The 18,847-nt window shown below is 45.3% G+C and overlaps 1 protein-coding gene and 1 long non-coding RNA gene across 2 annotated transcripts in view; one reads left to right on the plus strand and one right to left on the minus strand.

Annotated features, from left to right (window-relative positions):
• LOC309857078 (uncharacterized protein) overlaps window positions 1-4,039 on the plus strand; it is a 182,247-nt gene extending 178,208 nt beyond the window's left edge. Inside the window, exons 9-10 of the mRNA XM_082749965.1 lie at window positions 3,853-3,913; window positions 4,021-4,039. Of these exons, the coding sequence (XP_082606091.1) occupies window positions 3,853-3,856 (4 nt within the window). The 3' untranslated portion in view covers window positions 3,857-3,913; window positions 4,021-4,039. The remainder of the gene's footprint in view (window positions 1-3,852; window positions 3,914-4,020) is intronic.
• LOC309857080 overlaps window positions 1-18,847 on the minus strand; it is a 155,748-nt gene that overhangs the window by 46,486 nt on the left and 90,415 nt on the right. The window lies entirely within an intron of this gene.

Consider the following 18,847-nt stretch of genomic DNA (forward strand, 5'->3'; position numbering starts at 1 on the left):
ATCTGTGATGGTCCAGTGTGTCATTTAAGGCCTTTATTTCCTTGTTCATCTTTCGCTTGCATGATCTGTCCATTTCAGTGAGGAGAGTGTTAAAGTCCCCTACTCTTCTTGAATTATTGTTGATGTGTTTCTTTGATTTTGTTATTAATTGGTTTATATAGTTGGCTGCTCCCATGTTAGGGGCATAGATATTTAAAATTGTTAGATCTTCTTGTTGGAGAGACCCTTTGAGTATGATATAGTGTCCTTCCTCATCTCTTTTATTATAGTCTTTGGCATAAAATCTAATTGATCTGATAGAAGGATTGCCACCCCAGCTTTCTTCTGATTTTCATTAGCATGGTAAATTGTTTTCCACACCCTCACTTTAAATATGGAGGTGTCTTAGGGTCTAAAATGAGTTTCTTGTAGGCAGCATATGGTTGGGTATTGTTTTTTTTTATCCATTCTGATACCCTGTGTCTTTTGATTGGGGTATTTAACCCATTTACATTCAGGGGAACTATTGAGAGATATGAATTAATAGTGCCATTGTATTGCCTGTAAGATGACTGTTACTGTATGTTGTCTCTGTTCCTTTCCTATCTACAACTTTTAGGCTCTCTTTTCTTAGAGGACCACTTTCAATATTTTTTGTAGAGCTGGTTTGGTGTTTGCAAATTCTTTCAGTTTTTGTTTGTCCTGGAAGGTTTTTACCTCTCCTTTTATTTTCAATGATAGTCTAGCTGGATATAGTATTCTTGGCTGCATATTTTTCTCATTTATTGCTCTGAATATATCTTGCCAGTCCTTGCTGGCCTGCCAGGTCTCTTTGGATAATTCTGCTGCCAATCTAATATTTTTACCATTGTATGTTACATACTTCTTGTCCCGGGGTGCTGTCAGAATTTTCTCTTTGTTGCTAAGACTTGTAAATTTTACTACTAGATGGCGGGTTGTGGACCTATTCTTATTGATTTCGAGGGGGGTTCTCTACACCTCCTGGATTTTGATGCTTGCTTCCTTTGCCATATTAGGGAAATTCTCTCCAATAATTCTCTCCAATATACCTTCTGCTCTGCTCTCTCTTCTTCTCCTTCTGGAATCCCAGTTATTCTAATGTTGTTTTGTCTTATGGTATCACTTATCTCTGGAATTCTCCCCAAGATGTCCTGTAGTTGTTTGTCTCTCTTTTGCTCAGCTTCTTTATTCTCTGTTATTTGGTCTTCTATATCACTAATTCTTTCTTCTGCCTCATTTATCCTAGCAGTAAGAGCCTCCATCTTTGATTGCACCTCTTTAATAGCTTTTTGGATTTCAACATGGTTAAACTGTGGTTCTTTTATTTATCCAGAAAGGGCTTTTATATCTCCAGGTAGGGTTTCTTTAATATCTCCCATGCCTTTTTAGAGCATGGCTAGATCCTTGTGAATCGTCATTTTGAACTCTAGATCTGACATATTACCAATGTCCGTATTGATTAGGTCCCTAGCCTTCGATACTGTCTCTTGTTCTTTATTTGTGGTGAGTTTTTCCGCCTTGTCACTTTGTCCAGATAAGAATATTTGAAGGAGCAAATAAAATACTAAAAGGGTGGCAACGAACCCAGGAAAGTGTGCTTGAGCCAAATCAGAAGAGAACCCAAATCATGGTGGGAGAGAAAGGGGGAAAAAGGAAGTTCAGGGAAAAAATTTAAAAAAGAATACAAATAATGAAATAATATAAAAAAGAAAAATATATATACATATTAGTCTGGTGACTAGAACAGGGTCATTCACTTAATTTGGGGTGTATTTTTGTCTCTTACAAGAAATTACCTCCCAAAATTTTAAAGGATGGAAAACATATATAAGAGTAAGCACAATGAAGGACGGAATATGACTATTAAGATGAAAAGAATTTTTTTTTAATTTCTAAAGAAAGAGTTGATATGTAAGTTGGTTGGGAGAATAAAGAAAAAGAAAGTGGAGAAGAATTGCTCAGGCTGGAGAGTAGAACAAGCCCGGTGGTAGATTTAGGGTGTAGTTTCATCTATTAGAAGAAGTTATACCCCAAATTTTTTAGAAGAAAAAACCCTATGTGAATACAGAAACTGAAGTTAGATACAATGAAGGATAACATGACAATAATAATGAAGGTTCAAAAAAGATTTTTTTAATGAAAAGTATTGTTAAGATAAACTAGTTTAAAAAAAACGTTAAAAGAAGAAAGGGTAAAAGTTTTAAAAAAATTAGCTGAAGATAAAAAAGTAAAGTTAAAAAAATTAACTTTGCAAGACTAAAGTATCATGAGGAGAAAGCCGTGAATTCATGGTTTGCTTTAGCCTCCTCTGGTATTCCGCTGTTCTCCTTGGTAAGTGAACTTGGTCTTGGCTGGACTTCTTGTTGATCTTCTCAGGGAGGGGACTGTTGTAGTGATTCGCAGGTCTCTTTGCCCCAGGCGGAATTGTACCACCCTTTCCAGAGGCCAGGCTAAGTAATCCGCTGGGGTCGCTTTCAGGAGATTTTGTTTCCTGAACACTTTCCGTAGAGTTCCAGAGATCAGTAATGAAAGTGGAGGCCTCCCAATCTCTGTCCTGGAGGAGCCGAAATCTCAGGGACCCACTCCTCAGTGCGCCCTCAGGGAAAAGCACTCATCATTTCCCTCTCCCTGGCCTCCGGCTGCGCTCAGACCTCACCCAGGCTGTGACCAAGTGTCTCTGTCTCTGGCACACAGCTCCACCTGGAGTCTCCGAAACCCTTAGATCGCTGAGCTCTTTTGGGGGGATCTCCCCAGATCCTGTGCCATGGATTACGGTTCAAGGTAACGCTGAGTTGAGAGGTCACTCCTTGGCTCTCTTTCTGTTGCTGGCTTCCCCGCTCTAATACCTGCGTGTTCTATGACACTCAGACACCCCCGGGCCTTCTGTGACCCTGCAGGACCTGGGGCCACGCCGTCCCTGCACGGGCTTCAGCCCGGTTTAGCCTCTGGAGTGACGTCCCTCAGTGCACATCGCTTTTAAAAGTCCTGGATTTGTGCTCTGTTGCTTGTCAGGAGCCGGACCCTCCTCATGGGGTCTATCTTCCCATCGCTTTGGATTCACTTCTCCGTGGACAGACCTTTCAGAAAGTAGTCGATATTCTGTTTCTCAAATTGATGCTCTTATTCTCTTCGATCTCCTGTTGGATCTGTAGGTGTTTGGAATGGTTTGATAAGCTATCTAGCTCGTCTACTGCTACCTGATGTCATCTCAGCCTGCTATTTCTCCACCATCTTGACTCCTTCCTCCCTCTGGATTGTTAATCTCTGTACATTTTGAGGACTCAATTAAGTAATATACACTAAAATTCAGAGGATGTATCCAGAGCGAATTAACTGACACAGAAAGATAAGGCACAAAACAATTACGTTACTAAACATATCCGGATCCCCAGTGTTGGCCTGACTGTGGAAACTAGCTCCATACCAGCATCCCTGAGGTGGTATTTGGAGGAAAACAGTTTGTCCTAGGATGAGTCTTTCCCATAAGCCCGGTAGTGGCATCTGATGGTGCTGGTCTCTGCAAACCTGGGAACCATAGCGAGGATAGAAGTTAAAGGAGAATAGAGCTTCATGGCAAAAGACATTTGTCATGTGATAACTGAGGAAAGGATTGAAAACGGGTAAGGAAGTTTTGTCGGTTTTGATCCTGCCGGCAAAGAAAAATGATGAAGGAAAGGCTGTAAGAACAGCTTTGATCCCACAGTCCAATTATAGTCAGGTGAAAGTGTTTCCTGTGTCAGGATCAATTGTATGAGGGGACAGATAAGAGGAGGATGGCCACATTGGCAGATGATTGAAAATCACACCCAGTGTTGGGTTTTGTCTGATGAAAACAATTGTCCCCCCTCACAGATGAGAAGTGGAAGAAATGCGGGAAGAGCTGCAGGAGTCTAACCTCACCTTCAACCACAAGGTAATGGGAGTTCTGTCCAACACACTGACCCCTTGGCGCCCCCTGCAGGTGATGGTCGTGGCCCTTAGAGCCCTGAACATGGGTTTCTGGTGTGTTGGCTTTTTCAGATCGCAGTTCAAGAGAGGAATGCTCTGGCTAACTGGGTAAGTATTTTCCTTTTCCTCATCTTCATATGCGGCACAGTTAGGCACAACTGAAGGTGGGTATGTTTTTCTGCCGCAGATGAAGGCTCGGTATTGGGAAACAAGGATGATGCAGCAGAGCAGGGAGAACGCCTACCTGAAATACAGGTGTGAGAGTTTGATGTGCGTTTTTACGAGTGTTTGGAGAGGTGACGGCTATGCTGTTTACTGCCTAGGAGAGGACGTGGTGTTGTAATTCTTAGAGATGTCCATTCTTTTTCTGTGTTCAAGACTGCGCAAGATGCAAAGGCAGATGTTGCCTGTGGGATCCGTGAGGCGGGAACTGATGCCGGGAAGGCCTGAGTTGCAGAAGCCTGTGTGGCAAGGTAGGGAGCACGATGTGAAATGCAGCAGCCTGATTTCTGCTGTGAAACCACACAGTGTCCTTCCCGTTCATGTGGGTGATTGCTGTGTGTCCTGGAGAGAATCACAAGCCTGCAGGTGGTCTGAAGGGGTGACAGGAGGGTGCTTTTCTTATATGTCCCCAGGCAGTAGGACACTTGCCCCCGTGACAGGTGGAGCTCACGCTGCTCCACACCTTCCCCCTGCTACCCCCTTCCGAAGAGCTGAGCCTGAGAAGGTGCGAGACGAGCGCCCTTCCCACCTTGACTCAGTGGTCAAACCTTGACAAAAAATAAAAGATTATTTGTGAAAAAGGGCATTTATTTACTCATTATGGAGGTTTCTATATTTTTGTTTTATTTGTCATCTATAGGACCATATTGAGCAATGAAATATATTTTACTCCTCTCATGTTATCGGTACAATGCCATAGCTTTATTGCTCAATCTGTCTATGATTTCTTTGTTCATGACTATACAAATGTCAAAGTCTGTTTCTTCCCTGAAATGTTTATTTGTTGGCCAGTCACTCATTCTAGGTCCCAACTGCAGGATGGACAAATGAACCATCCACCTGTGGCCTGAGAAGAGAACATGGGCTGTTCATGTTGAGGGTTTGTGGATGTCCCCACACAAGGCTATTCTCACTTAGGTGTTTAATCTATGAAGATAAAGTGATTTATTTCTGATGTGTGTTGAGCACCCCAATTTTAGTGTTGATAGCCAGTTGTACCCCGACCTGTTTACACGTGATGGATTGCTTACAGAAACACTGGAACCAGGGCCCTGGAGTGTCTCACGCAAGAGGTGACTGGTGTCTCTCGTTGCAAAGGACTCACTTGAGTCACGGGTGAAACCCTCTGATAAGGGACCCAAGTAACCCTCTGATAAGGGACCCAAGTGTGGGAAAGAGTGCAAGATGGGAGAGAAAGGCATGGAGGGCATGAAACCACAATAAACATCTGACCTTTGTCTGATCTAGCATCTAGAGTGGTTCCCAGGATGAACAGCAGCACTAACCCTCAAAGGGACCCAGAGATGCATACGGTAAGTGCTTAGGCATTTTTAGTTGTGTCTGTTTCTGAAATGGATTGCAGTGTGGACAGGTCCCTGTCCTAGCCTGTGGCCTTGGTGTGTGTCCTGTGATCATCCCTTTCAGAGTGCACGCTGTTCACCCAGGAGCCTCCACCTGCTCCCTTAGAGATCTTCAAATTTGTGCTTCCTCCCAAAGCTGTAGATGCTTTGCGACACGGGATGGTAGGACGCTCACCTCATGCATGTGTGTGTGTGTGTGTGTGTGTGTGTGTACGTGCGTGTATGTGTGTGTGTACATAACTCGAGGAGGGTGACATCTCACCCCACAGTGAAGTCAGCTAGTCTGGCTGACTCCTTGCGGTTTGCTTTCCTGCGGGAGCTGGAGCATTTTTAGTATTTGGGTCAGGAGACTAACCTGGGAGGGTGTCTGCAGAGGTCCTCAGATGGAAAATGGGAAAAGCCAGGACCGCGTCACACTTGCCCCACATGCTTTGGGCAGCTTGAGTGTTTGTGGAGAAGGTGAGCTGTGACCTCCCGTGCGTCCCTTCTGAGTGGGTGAAGACGACAGCTAGATTCCCTCCAGTTGGCCCCTGGGTGAGATGATGATGAACTCTGGCAGGTGCCAGCTGTGTCATAGAAAATACCCCCTGGAGCAGCAGCCCTGAGGAGGGAATCCCAGTGACTCTCTGCAAGGCCCACACCTCACACGTGTTTTACTTATGCTTCCGTGAGCAGGTTCTGATGGGGTCTGATGGCTGTGCCAGCTCATAGCGTCTCTCCCGACCCATCCTGGGAGCATTGCCTGTGCTCTCCAGACACACTGGTTCCCATTTGGGGGTATCGAATCGGCCCATCAGTGGTTCTCAGCACCCAGGACTAGGCATTTGCTCTGTGCCTGAGCTAAGGACTGTCCGAATGTCAGGGATCCACAGAGCTGGTCTTGCTCACTCTAAGGGGTCCTGTTTCTCTCAGAAAGCACTCTTCCAGGTACTCTGCAGGACTCCGGACACTCCTATCTCCTCAGCGCTGTCTGTGGCCATGGACAGCCCTTGTGGAGTGTAGAAGATCCCATTGTCAGGGAGGAAAGCAGAGCTGGTCAGGGGGGATGCTGGTGGGCTTCCGGTTGACCCACAAGCACCTGCACTTCCATGCATGGACACCTGGCTTCCCATGGCCTCTCAATGTGTTTGTTCTCAATGTATAGAAGGAGCTGCTCTGTTTGCTGTGATGGAGGAGGTGTGGTCCCAGCTGTAGATACTGGCCTGTCCTGAGTGGAGTTTTTTCCTTAGCTGATTATCCTTGGTGTCACACTCTTGTCTCTGTCGAGGTGTGCAGACCTATATTAACATGTGGTGACAGTAGTTTTCCCCATGGCATCTCTTCACCCCAGGTGCTAGGTGAGACACAGGGGGTGGATAGCCGTTCTGGCACAGATGCTATAGTATTGGAACATGGTGGTGGGGAAGATGTGTGTGCGGATGTGTACCCCTGCCTGCCCACAGTGCACTCCGGGGAAGTAACTGGGGGAGGAGGTCCCCTCCCTCCACAGTGAAGTCCTCTGGCCAGCCCGACTCCCTTTAGGTTATGTTCAGGAGCACTGGTGTGCTCATGCTGGGGATAGATGGGTCTGGGAATCCTCACAAACAGAAACTGGAGAAAACTCTCTCTGCATTTTATACTGTCTCCTTTGCAGTCTGCAATGTTCTCAGGGCATGTTTCACAAGTCATCTCCATTTTACTTCTGATGGAAAACGTGCCTTGCAGAACCAGCCCACTTAAGACCCTGTCTACAAGTATTTTGAAGTGTCAAAGCTCTTATGTGCACTGTCGTAATCTCACACTGGGTCACATGTTCTCTAGGGGGCCATCAGTGATTACATGCATGATCACTGCCTCCCAGCCCTTCAGCTGGGTTTCCAGGAGCAGGTCACTGGGTCCTAAGTTACTGTGAGAGTTGATTTCTTTTCTCATTACACGTGTGGAGTTTTCCACTGGGAAGCATATACCCTTTTGGGAATTCTCTCATATGGCCTTCCCATCTTCATTTCCCATTGTACAAAATTACTCTGGAACTCAGTAGGTTGAAATTTCCAAATGACTATGTTTTCAGACAAACACAGGGGGCGCCTGTGTGGCTCAGTGCATTAAAGCCTCTGCCTTAGGCTCAGGTCATGATCCTAGGTCCTGGGATCAAGCCCCACATCAGACTCTCTGCTCAGCCTGCTTCCCTTCCTCTCTCTCTCTCTCTCTCTCTCTCTCTCTCTCTCTCTGCCTCTCTGCCTGCTTCTGATCTCTGTCTGTGAAATAAATAAAATCTTTAAAAAAAAAAAAAGACAAGCACAGCTGATGAGTGTAAATAAAGGTTTTTGGTATCATGTCCCTCGGAATACACTTTTCCAGTGCCCCTGTCAGACCACAAGGCCCTAATTCCTCAAGTGTCTTTGTAGCCATGGACAGAAACTGTAGAGAGTAGAGGACCCCTTTGTCAGGAGCGAGGCAGCGTGGGGAGAGTCAGGGACTTACAGGCCAACGATTCCCCTCAAGTGGCTCAGAAACTTTGTGGAGAAAGGGCATTCAGTTTCGTCACATTCTCTCTATTATGACCAAAGCAAAATCTTCTCTGGTGGCTGAGGAGGATAGAGGAAGTGTTGTCCAGGATGTCGATGCCTCCATGTCTGGAATGTGCTGCTTTAGTCTGCAATGATCCTTTTTCATCTTTAAGACACGACTTCTTGCTGGAGAATGTGGGCCGACATGGGCAGTGATGTGTTGTGACAGGCTATTCCTGTAACAGCCATTGCCCTCTCCACCCTCATTGGATTGGCCCCAGCTGGGAGGGGCATGTAAATTTTCTAGCATGATGCAGCTCTCCTGGAAGGTGGTATTGGAGAAGGAGCCAGATGCTGAGAGCTCTTTGTTTCGGTTTCTTTTCTTGGTGTTGCAACTTTTGTCTGTTTTGCTAAAATATTTTCTTGTCTGTTCTGCAGGTCGCTAGAGGTGTGAGAGAGTTCCCTCATTGCCCAGGGCTCCTCCATATGCCCTACCACATGGGGTGGAATGTACCAGACTTCCCTCCTCCTCATCCACCTCCACAGTGGTGGACATGGGGGCCTCGGGCACACCTCGTTCCCCCACCACATGGTGAGATGATCTGAATTGACATGGGTCATAGAGCTTATTCATAGTTGAACCACTTCTGTCAGTGGAGAGTATGGAGAGGTGGTACCAGAAGGCTTTGCAATGCAGCAATATGCCCAAGTGAGGACATGGTAACATTGCTCCACTTTGTCTGACGTCCATCTCATGGACTGTCTGGTTCACCATACAGAACTGGGCATCAGGCTTCTACTATGGAGCAGAAAGTGACATTCCACAGAGGACAGACATAGAAGCATTGCTCAGGTGCACCACACAGACATGACCTTTTGGGCTCTGGGCTGGACAAATCACAACCTTCACATCAGTCTCACATGTGGAGACCCCAGTTGTCCAGCATTATAGATTAGTTCTGGAAACATATGTCCCAGGCAGAGTGATCGTATCTGCGAGGGTGATGGACAGTTCCCGTCTTCGTCCACAAGGGTCAGGGGAGTCCTGTGAGAATCACAGTGGACCCTCCAGAAGGAGAGAGGGGAATAGGCTGGGGCAGGGGTAGAGGGTTGGCTTGAATCCTGTGTGGTCGTCGCCAGTCTGAAACCACCTCTGTCCCTTCTAGGCCTTCGGTCCAAATCAGAAGCCTGTGGAGTTCAAGGGGACAATAGCAGCACCATGCCCGAGAAGGTCCCAGAGAAGAACCAAGTAAATGCTGGGGTGTTTTCAGTTGTACCCATTTCTGGAATCCTGTTCCTCTCTGGGCAGCACAGTGTCTTGGCCTGTGTGTGTTGGGTATATCCTGGGGTCTGTGTGTGGTGTCGTTTCCTGTTCAAAGTGGCAAGTCTTCATGCAGAGCTTACAGGTGTCTATTTCCAGATCACCTTCTGGTTGTGTCAGTGGAGCAAAGGCAGAGTTTGTGTTCAGGGCTTGACATTCAAGGGGAAACCAGGCTGGGGACCCTGTATGATTCTGAAGTTCTTCAGGACACACGTGCATGTTCCTGGCTATTTGCACACACTGAGCAGTGGGCAGGTGCCATTGCTGGGAAGGAAGTGTCTCCGTTGCACAATGGCAGACATCTGTCTCTTACCGTCGTGCACATCCAGCACCCGCATACGTTGTTCTGGGAGGGATGAAACACCTCTCACTTCATCTGTGGCGTGTAGGGTTTAAGCTGTCATTTCCTTAGTTGTATAAACGCCTGACACAGGCCTGTGGTCCCTTCATTCTTCATTAGCGTAGAGGTCTGCCCTTGTCCTCTGCAGTTTAGAAACTTGTGGGTAACGCTCTTGTCTGGTCTGGGAGGTGAGAATGAAAGAAAAAGTGGCAGATGCCAGATGCAGGTGTAGAGGGTTTGTTGGAATGTTGCTCAGTCACTTCCAGGTGGAGAAGCTTCTGTCTTTTCCATGGTGTGGGTCAGATACAGATGCTTGTGTGTCCTTCACAAGGACCAGTGGTGCTGCCCACAGGCCTCTCGTGGTATGGCAGAGTGAAGGCTGCTAGACATGGTAACTTTCTTCTGGTTGTTCTGTATTTAGAATTGATGGGCCTTGTCTTCCAGTCATACTGAGAGGGTTGTAGGTTCCTTGTGGCAGAGAGCTGCCCTTCTCCGAACGCTGGGCTCAGCAGGTGTCACACACATATGGTATGGAGATGATGCTCTGTGCTCTGGGAGGGATGAGGCCTTAATGTGAGGAATTGAGGGTGTGTGTCTGAGAGAAGGGAGGGACACACTGATGACAGGACATAGACCGTGTGTTCTGTATAAGGAAAGAACTAGAGATGTATCCAGAAAAAAGGGAGGGAGCCCTGAGTCACACAGAAACAGGAGGTCGTGGATGCCCAGAAGGCCCGAGGTGCTCAGGGAGAGGCTGGGCTTCTCTCAGGGAGGGTGAGGCCGTTCCCGGCAGGCCAGCAGCTTGAGAGTGAGTGTGAAGACACCACGCCGTCCACACCGACTGCAGCATGTGTTCACTCACACAGTGTGGATCACGCCGTTATTTGTCTCAGAATGTCATTTTTGCCATGAATCCCTTGACTCATAGTCTGTGAAGAGCGTTGTTTCCCTGAATTTCTGAAAATTCTGAACCATGTGAAAGAGTATCGTGGAGATTTGGAAATTTAACTTGGTCTTTGGGGATTCTTGTCTGGCTGACTTTAAGTCCCGCAGTGAGAAAACATGAAGACAAGACGGAAACCAGTGAAGGGTGGCCGCCCTGGCCTCAGCCCGAGTCAGACTGTTAGTGGGAGAGTCAGGGTTGGCCAGGAGCAGCCCTAGCTGGAGCCCTGTCACCAGGCCTCCGCATCTGCGTCACTACCCTGCCTGTAGCTCTGCACTTCCCTGGGACTTCAGTCCCAGTTTCCAGATTTGCCTGTGTTCCAGATTTCTCAGCCCAAATACCAGCTCTCAGTGGGGCCTTCTCAGGGCCTCCGCTTTTATTTTAATCTGTCATAGAGAGAACATATTGGATTCTGAGGTCACTAGAACAATAGGAGTTGAAGTACATAAGGAACCTGCAGGGGCTCCTGGGCGACTCAGTGGGTTAAGCAGCAGAATCTTGATTGCTGCTCCGGTCATGATCTCGAGCTTTTGCGATTGATCCCCAAGTCGGGCTCGGTGCTGAGTGTGGAGCCTATCTGGGATTCTCTCTCTCCCTTACCTTCTCCCCCATCCGTCTTCACTCACAAGTTTGTGCTTTCTCTGTCTCTGTCTCAAAAAGAAAAAAATAATAATAATTGGCAAAGAATCTGGGCTCTGACTATTTACCATTCTCACTGTTTAAATGAAAATAGCTCCATGCCAATGAGCATCAAAAAATGTTTATTTAAGTCCACAAAATACACTAAGAGTGTAATACCTCAGCCCCAGTAGTGGCAATTCTCATTTCAAAGACAAGGCAAAGAGCCCCCTTTTTTCTATTAAATGTCAGGTCCTAGCCACAATGAAGTAAAATATAGTTAAGAGAACAGGTGCAATCAGATATTTCTATGTGAGATGTGAAGACAATTATTGTCTATTACATACAGACTCACAGATGTGGCCACACACCCAAGTGTTCATCCAAGGCCTCAGATACAGTATGGGAGGCAAAGAGCATTTAGGAAAACATAAGATCCCATTGTACTAACCCAAATCATCTTGCCTTACAGGGTAATCATTTTTTAATCTGAAGACTTCCTTGACCTCCAACAACCAGGCTCCAATGAGTTTTTATATCTAGTCAAGATATGAATGTTTCTGCCTGGTGGTCTGAATGCTTTCCCTGCCCATCCTGTACCCTGTGCTTTGTCTCTCCTGGTATCTCCCCAATAAACTGTACATGGTTCTGTCTCTGTGTCAGCATCTCCCTTCAGGGGGACCTACAGTCCCTCTCCTTCGAGGGCACAGGGTGAAGCCTTCAGGCACAGATATCACCCTGGCAACAGTGCAGGGATGGAGGATAGAGCAAGATTACCCTTCGTGGTACTTCTACTGCAGGGACCCCAGGAACCTTTCTGGGGAGGGGGCCCAGTTTGAATTTAGATCTGCTGGTGCTTGTATTAACTCTGGTGACAGATCCTCTTGAGCACATGGCACCTGCTTGTTTAGGGGGATAATGATCAGCAGGACAGGTGGCTGTCCCCAGGCAGTGGTCTACTGTGACAGTGAGCAGAGAATGAAGTGTCTTGTGAGGCCCCGAGAGCCTGGTGAGGAGGACCTGCATTAATCCAGGTTTTGTGCAGGGTTTTCACCTCACCAGCTGCCCCCCAACCACAGGGGGGCCTTGAGTGGAGCTGATGGTGGCAGTGTTTGTGGTAAGACCCATGATGCCCCACAGTCCTCCTACAGTTTCCCTGTTGAGGGATGGGCAGGGCAGAGGTCCCTGACAGGAGACCCATCCCTTCATCAGCAGCAGGAGGATTTGGGTGTGTATGCTTCTGTCCCCTTTTAGGCCCTTTCTTCCCAATCCCTTCTGCAGCAGAGCTGCTGGATCCTGCAAAGCCCTCCTTCTTCCCAGGTCATGGGATCCAGCTCCATTCTCACTGCCCCAGGATAGAGAGCCAGAGCTGTATTTCCAGCCGGTTCATCCGATGCCCTGGGGAGAACCTGAGGCCTTTGCAGTAACTTCTTGCCTCCTGAATTGTGACACAGAAGCTGCCTTGTTGGCTGAGTGCTGAGTAGGGGGCTCTGGGAGCTTCCCCAGAACATGCTGGTAGGTGAGAAAGTACAGGGGATGACATATTGGGGCTCTTCCCAGAGTTTGGTCCTCATTGTCCCTGAGGGCATTTGAAGACCCTATTTTACTCAAGGGTCTCTGGATTGAGAGGTCACGGACACTGCAACAGAAATACTGTGGTTGGTTTTTTTACCAATGCCGACTTGTTTCTGGGGAGAAATCGTGACTCAGCTTCAGAGAAACTGGAGCTTCATTGGGTTGGGCCAGGAATGCAAGAACCATTGACCTTCAGGACCTTTTAGAAGGAGGAGCTGGGATCCCGCTCTCTGAGTTCTGCTAGACCCAGTACCCCAGGTAAAAGCACTGACTGTCCTGCACTGATGCTTTTATTACTTTTCAGTGTTTATTTTTTTCCAACAATGTTACAGTAGTTGGAAAACAAGTGCAAACTTGACAGGTCCCTGATTCCATAAACCTCACATTTTTTTAAGGTTAAATTTACAAGGAAAACTGGAATTGTTTTATTTATCCTTTCTCGTGATCATTGGAAGGAAACTCATCAATAATATCTTCAAAACATGACTTCTACCTCATCTCCTTTTCTCTGTTTTCTTTTTTAATGATTTTATGTAAGTACAGTGGTGAGGAGGGGGAGGCAGAGGCAGAGGGAGAAGGTGACTCAACACTGAGTAGGGACTCCAACGTGGAACTCGATCCCAGGATCCTGACATCAAGACCTGATCCACCCAGGTGCTTATCTCTTTATTCTCAACTGAGATTTGCCATGTTTTCTAATTTTCTCATGAGCCAGTAACAATCTTCAGCAGTTTTAAGTTGGTTAAAAAGAGTTCAGTAAGAGCTCCTTCGCAGGATTCCACTGAGATTTCTTCTGTTCAAAGTGTCAAGACCACTTCTCAATATGCGAAAGATTGTACTAAGCAAAATTTGTGAATCAGCATTTGAAAAAAAGCTGCTATTTGTTGAAGATATTAAAATAGATGCTTAGCTCCACTGATTCATGCACTTCCCGCTTTTTTTCCCTTTGTTGCTTATTTCTAATTCAGATATCATATTCATAGCTCTTCCTGAGTTTTCCATGCCTCACACCTACTTTTAGGTTCCTTTGTGACTTGTAAAGAAAACAGACCTTCTGGTGAGCGTGCAACTTTGTGTCCCTTCAGGATTTGTTGTTTACATCTCTATTAACGTTTCTCACCCATTTAAAACTATCATGCACCTTGACATATTACAAAAGAAGTGTAATCTATATGCATCTGTATGATTTCATCTAATTATAGTGTATTTATTGGAGATTTTCTGTTTATGACTAAGACCTGAGAATATCTCCCGAGTTCATTGAATTTGGAAAAATCATATATCCTAAGTATGAAATTTTGAAAGTTTGCATATTGAAATATGGAATATGAAAGATGCATGTTTGCATCTCCTAAATGGAGATGACGTCCCTCTTAAGGTTATTTTCTGAGCAAGGTGCAAGTGGACGTAATCATTGTGAGGGAAGAAAAAAGGTCTTCCATTCTTTTCCAAACATGCTGCAGTTGCTCCATTATCTTATGTCTGGATATGGGCAATTATTTTTTCTTTTCAAATTTTTATTTAAGTTCTACTTAGTTAACATGCAGTGTGTGGATATAAGCAATCTTTTGACGGTATCCTTTTTTTAACCATTTATTGATTTCATAAATTAACATACTTTATTTCTTCTCCATGCTAAGAAAATCAACCAATGTATCATCTATCTTTATGACCCAATTCTTTGTTTTTAGGATTTTATTTATTAATCTGAGAGACAGAGAAAGAGAGAGCATGTATGGAGGGGCTTAGGCAGAGGGAGAAGCAGACTCTGCTGAGCAGAGAGCCTGCTGCATGAATAGATCCCAGGACCTTGAAAAATGACCAGAGCAGAGGGCAGGTGCTTAACCCCCTGAACCACCCAGGCACACACTTATGACAATTTTTTTAAAGATTCCATTTATTAGTTGGACAGACAGAGATCACGAGTAGGCAGAGAGGCAGGCAGAGAGAGAGGAGGAAGCAGGCTCCCTGCTCCCCAGAGAGCCCGATGCAGGGCTCGATCCCAGACCTCTGGGATGATGACCTGAGCCTGAGGCAGAGGCTCTAACCCACTGAGCCACCCAGGTGCTCCCCTTATGACATTCTCTTTTTTTTTTAAATTTTATTTATTAGTTTTACAGAGAGAAGGCACAAGCAGAGGGAGTGGGAGAGGGAGAAGCAGGCTTCCCATAGAGCAGGGAGCCCGATGTGGGGCTTGATCTCAGGACTCTGGGATCAGGACCTGAGCCAAAGGCAGATGCTTAACAACTGAGCCACCCAGGCGCCCCCCTTATCCATTCTTAATATGACATCTCTTATAATTGAAGCTTTTCCTCACTGATGGGCTTTACCTGTTTTCCCGTCAATAACCAGGGGATAGCATTTTGCTTTGAATATTCTCAATAGTGTTTCAGGTCTAATATAATGTTGTAGTAGCATTACAAAATATTTTTGAATTTTGTTATACATATAAGACTCGATCTTACTATCACTATATGATTAGGCATATAAACACTATAATAATCTATAATACTCTAAATTCAGAATCCTTCCAGAGTTTGGGCTTTCAATATTTTCTTGTGATCCCCTAAGATTTAAATTGTTTATTGCACAAAACTTAACATCTAAATCACTCCCAAAATATACTTTCATTTTAAAATATTTTTTTTCATTTGCTACAAAGCACAAAATAATAAATTATTAGTTTGAATAATTTGTGAACTTTGTTTTGAACAAAAAAAAAACCCTTCATGATGAAATATTACATCTTCGTTGTGACAGATTCTGTTTCTGATCTGTGATATCAGTGAGCCAGAGATGGCCCCTGTGTATTGGCAGCTGCAACCCATGAGCTAAAAACCTTTGGCTGGTGCCTAAGTCAGATTTGTTTTCTACACATCCAGTCTTTTAAAAACATAACCCTGGAGAGCAGATGTTAAGGTATTGACTGCCTGCCTCAATTCTTTATGTCGTGAAACTGTGACCAACATTTTCTTATCATAAATAAAGTCAGTGAGTCAATCAAGCAATCCAGATTAATCCTTCAGCTCTAAAAGACCCTGAACAACTGTTGGCCTTCTAAATCCCTGAGGCAGAGACCCCGCACCCCATCCAGGCTGCAGAAAGGCATTACTTAGGCTCATGTGTACTCACTTCAATGTCCCCAGTATTGGAAGAATTAATACTGTGATGGGCCACCCATCTTGCAAACCTGTCGGTCCCCCAGGATATGGGGGTTCCATGTTACTGTCATCTTTTTCCTTCAGCCTGAAACTCATTGAAGTCACTCTACATCCTTCCAGTCTTGAAATGTCTTTATAAAATGAAATATTTGATTGTCCAGTTACTGCTGAAGAGGATGAAGGGGAGGAAGAGAAAAATGAGGTATCCTGAGAACAATTGAGCCAGCCAACATGGATCACTTGGCCACATGTAATTTTTTTAACAGGTTCAGCCCTTGTGTAAAATATCACATCCTTCATTTTGCATTTTTTGAGGAACCTCTACACTGTTTTCCAAAGTGACTGTACCAACTTCCATTCCCACCAGCAGTATGAGAGGGTTCTCCTTTCTCCCAACTTCTCCAACACTGGTTGTTTCTTGCCTTGTCAGTTTTTGCGGTTCTACCTGCTGGAAGGTGGTATCTGTGTGGTTTTGATTTGAATCTCCCTGATGGCTAATGATGATGAACAGTTTTTCATGCATCTGTTAGCCATTTGTATGTCTTCTTTGCAGAAGTGTCTGGTCCCATCTTCTGCCCATTTTTTGACTCGATTATTTGTTTTTTGGGTGTTGAGTTTGAGAAGTTCTTTATAGTTCTTGGATATCAGCCCTTTGTAGTGTCATTTGCAAATAAGTTCTCTCATTTTGTGGGTTGCCTCTTTGTTTTGTTGACGGTTTTCGTTTGTGGCGCAGAAGCTTTTGATCTTGATGAAATCCCAAAAGTTCATTTTCACTTTTGTTTCCCTTGCCTTTGGAGGTGCATCTAGTAAGGAGTTACTGTGGCTGAGGTCAAAGATGTTGCTGCCTGTGTTCTCCTCTAGGATTTTGGTGGATTCCTGCCTCAGTCTGAGCTCTTTTATCCAGACTTTTCACGACAGACAACAAAGTGATGGTTGCCAGCATGGGTGAAGTAGGTGATAGGGATGAAGGAGCTGCTTGTCCTGATGAGCCCTAGAGAATGCATGAAAGTGTTGAATCCCTCTGTTGTATTCCAGAAACTAATATATGTGAACCATATTGGAATTAAAGAATTACAAAAAAGCAAAATAGTTTGCAAACTGTGTTAGGTGTATGGAAATGTTTAGTCCTCTCTTTTCTATTTGGTTTTGTTGGTAAATCTAAACCTATTACAAAGTGAAAAGTTTATTAGTAATCATTGCTTTTTTTATTTTTTAATGCATAATGTAGCATAATTATTCCTACCATTACTTACTAGTAATTGACACCTATTCTCTTCTATTGTTTTATTTATTTATTTATCTATTCATTTATATTATTTAAGCATTTTATTTATTTATTAGACACACAGAGAGAGATCACAAGTAGGCAGATAGGCGGGGGGGAGAAGGTCCCCGCTGAGCAGAGAGTCCGATGCGGGTCTCCATCCAAGGACCCCAAGATCATGACCCGAGCCAAAGGCAAAGACTTAACCCACGGAGCCACCCAGGCACCCCTGTTGTTTTATTTAAATAATAGCATTTATGTTACCGAAATTGAGTAATACACAACATAGAAATCACAGAAAGAGCAATTACAGATGTTTTATGTTAAGGTAAAACATATATAACATTTTGTATTCTATCATAATGTAGTTTTCTAATCTAGAATGGGTGTGTCCTTACATGGCGCTCTATGAAGTTGGTGCCTGCCATTCCAGGGGCTAATTACTCATGGAGGGAAAAATCATGGTTGTAATACTAGAATGATTAATACCAAAAAGGCTATTTAGAGGTTACTGGAGGGGATAAAAGAGATTTGATATGGGGGGACCACCTTGCTGGCTCAATTGGTTAAGCATCAGAGTCTTGATTTTTGCCTCAGGTCATTATATCAGGGTCATGAGACTAATCCCAAATCAGGCTCCACATTGAGCATGGAGTCTGTTTAGATTCTCCCTCTTGGGTGCCTGGGTGGCTCGGTGGGTTAATCCTCTGCCTTCAGTTCTGGTCTTGATCTCGGGGTCCTGGGATCGAGCCCCACATCATGTTCTCTGCTTGGTGGGGAGCCAGCTTCTCTCTTCTCTCTACCTGCCTCTCTCTCTACTTGTGATCTCTTTGTCTGTCAAATAAATAAATAAAATCTTTTTAAAAAAAGATTTTCCATCTCCTTCTAGCCTCTCTCAGGGGAGGGTGTGGGGCACGACTCGGACTCTGATGGCACAGCAGGGCACTTGCGTGGGGACTGCAAAAAGGCTGTGCTTCTGTTGGCTGGCAAGCCTCCCAGCGCTTCACGGGAGCCAGGCGCCATGCAATCTCAGGCGCACTGGTGGTTCAGGGACCTGGGTTCTCTGCTGCACTCTCTCTGGCTCTGCGCCAGGGGAAACTGTCCTGGGTCTGGGACAAGCCCTGACCCTAACAACCCCATCCCCGCAACCCCCCCCCCCGTGATCCTTTGCTTTCTGAGTGCTTTCTACCAGACTCCCGAGTTAATGCTGGTCCCCAGGTGCAGGGCACTCGCGTATTGGGATATTACTTTCCAATGGGTCGCTTCTGGAGGCTCCCTCCCCCTTTTGTTTATCTTCTGATATCAGTCCGACTTTCCCACTCCGCTTTACCTGCCCACTGGCGTCTTCTGCTCCAGTAGAGATCCAGACGTGTATAATTCTTATCTCAGGCTGATTTCGTGGGTGATTAGAGATCTTTGGAAGGTAATCAGCTCACTTTAGGGAGCAGGTTGAAAGGGCGCCTCCTCCTACTTCCCCGCCATCTTGTCTCCCCCCTGGAAGTCTATGTTAATGCCACATATGCAGTACCATTTTCATTCATAACATACTGGTTATTCCTATGAGATTCCCTTTTGCAGTTTTATTCAAAAAGCTATTCAATTTCC

Source organism: Mustela nivalis (genome assembly GCF_964662115.1).
Source record: "Mustela nivalis genome assembly, contig: HAP1_SCAFFOLD_330, whole genome shotgun sequence".
In the NCBI taxonomy this organism is placed as follows: domain Eukaryota; kingdom Metazoa; phylum Chordata; class Mammalia; order Carnivora; family Mustelidae; genus Mustela; species Mustela nivalis.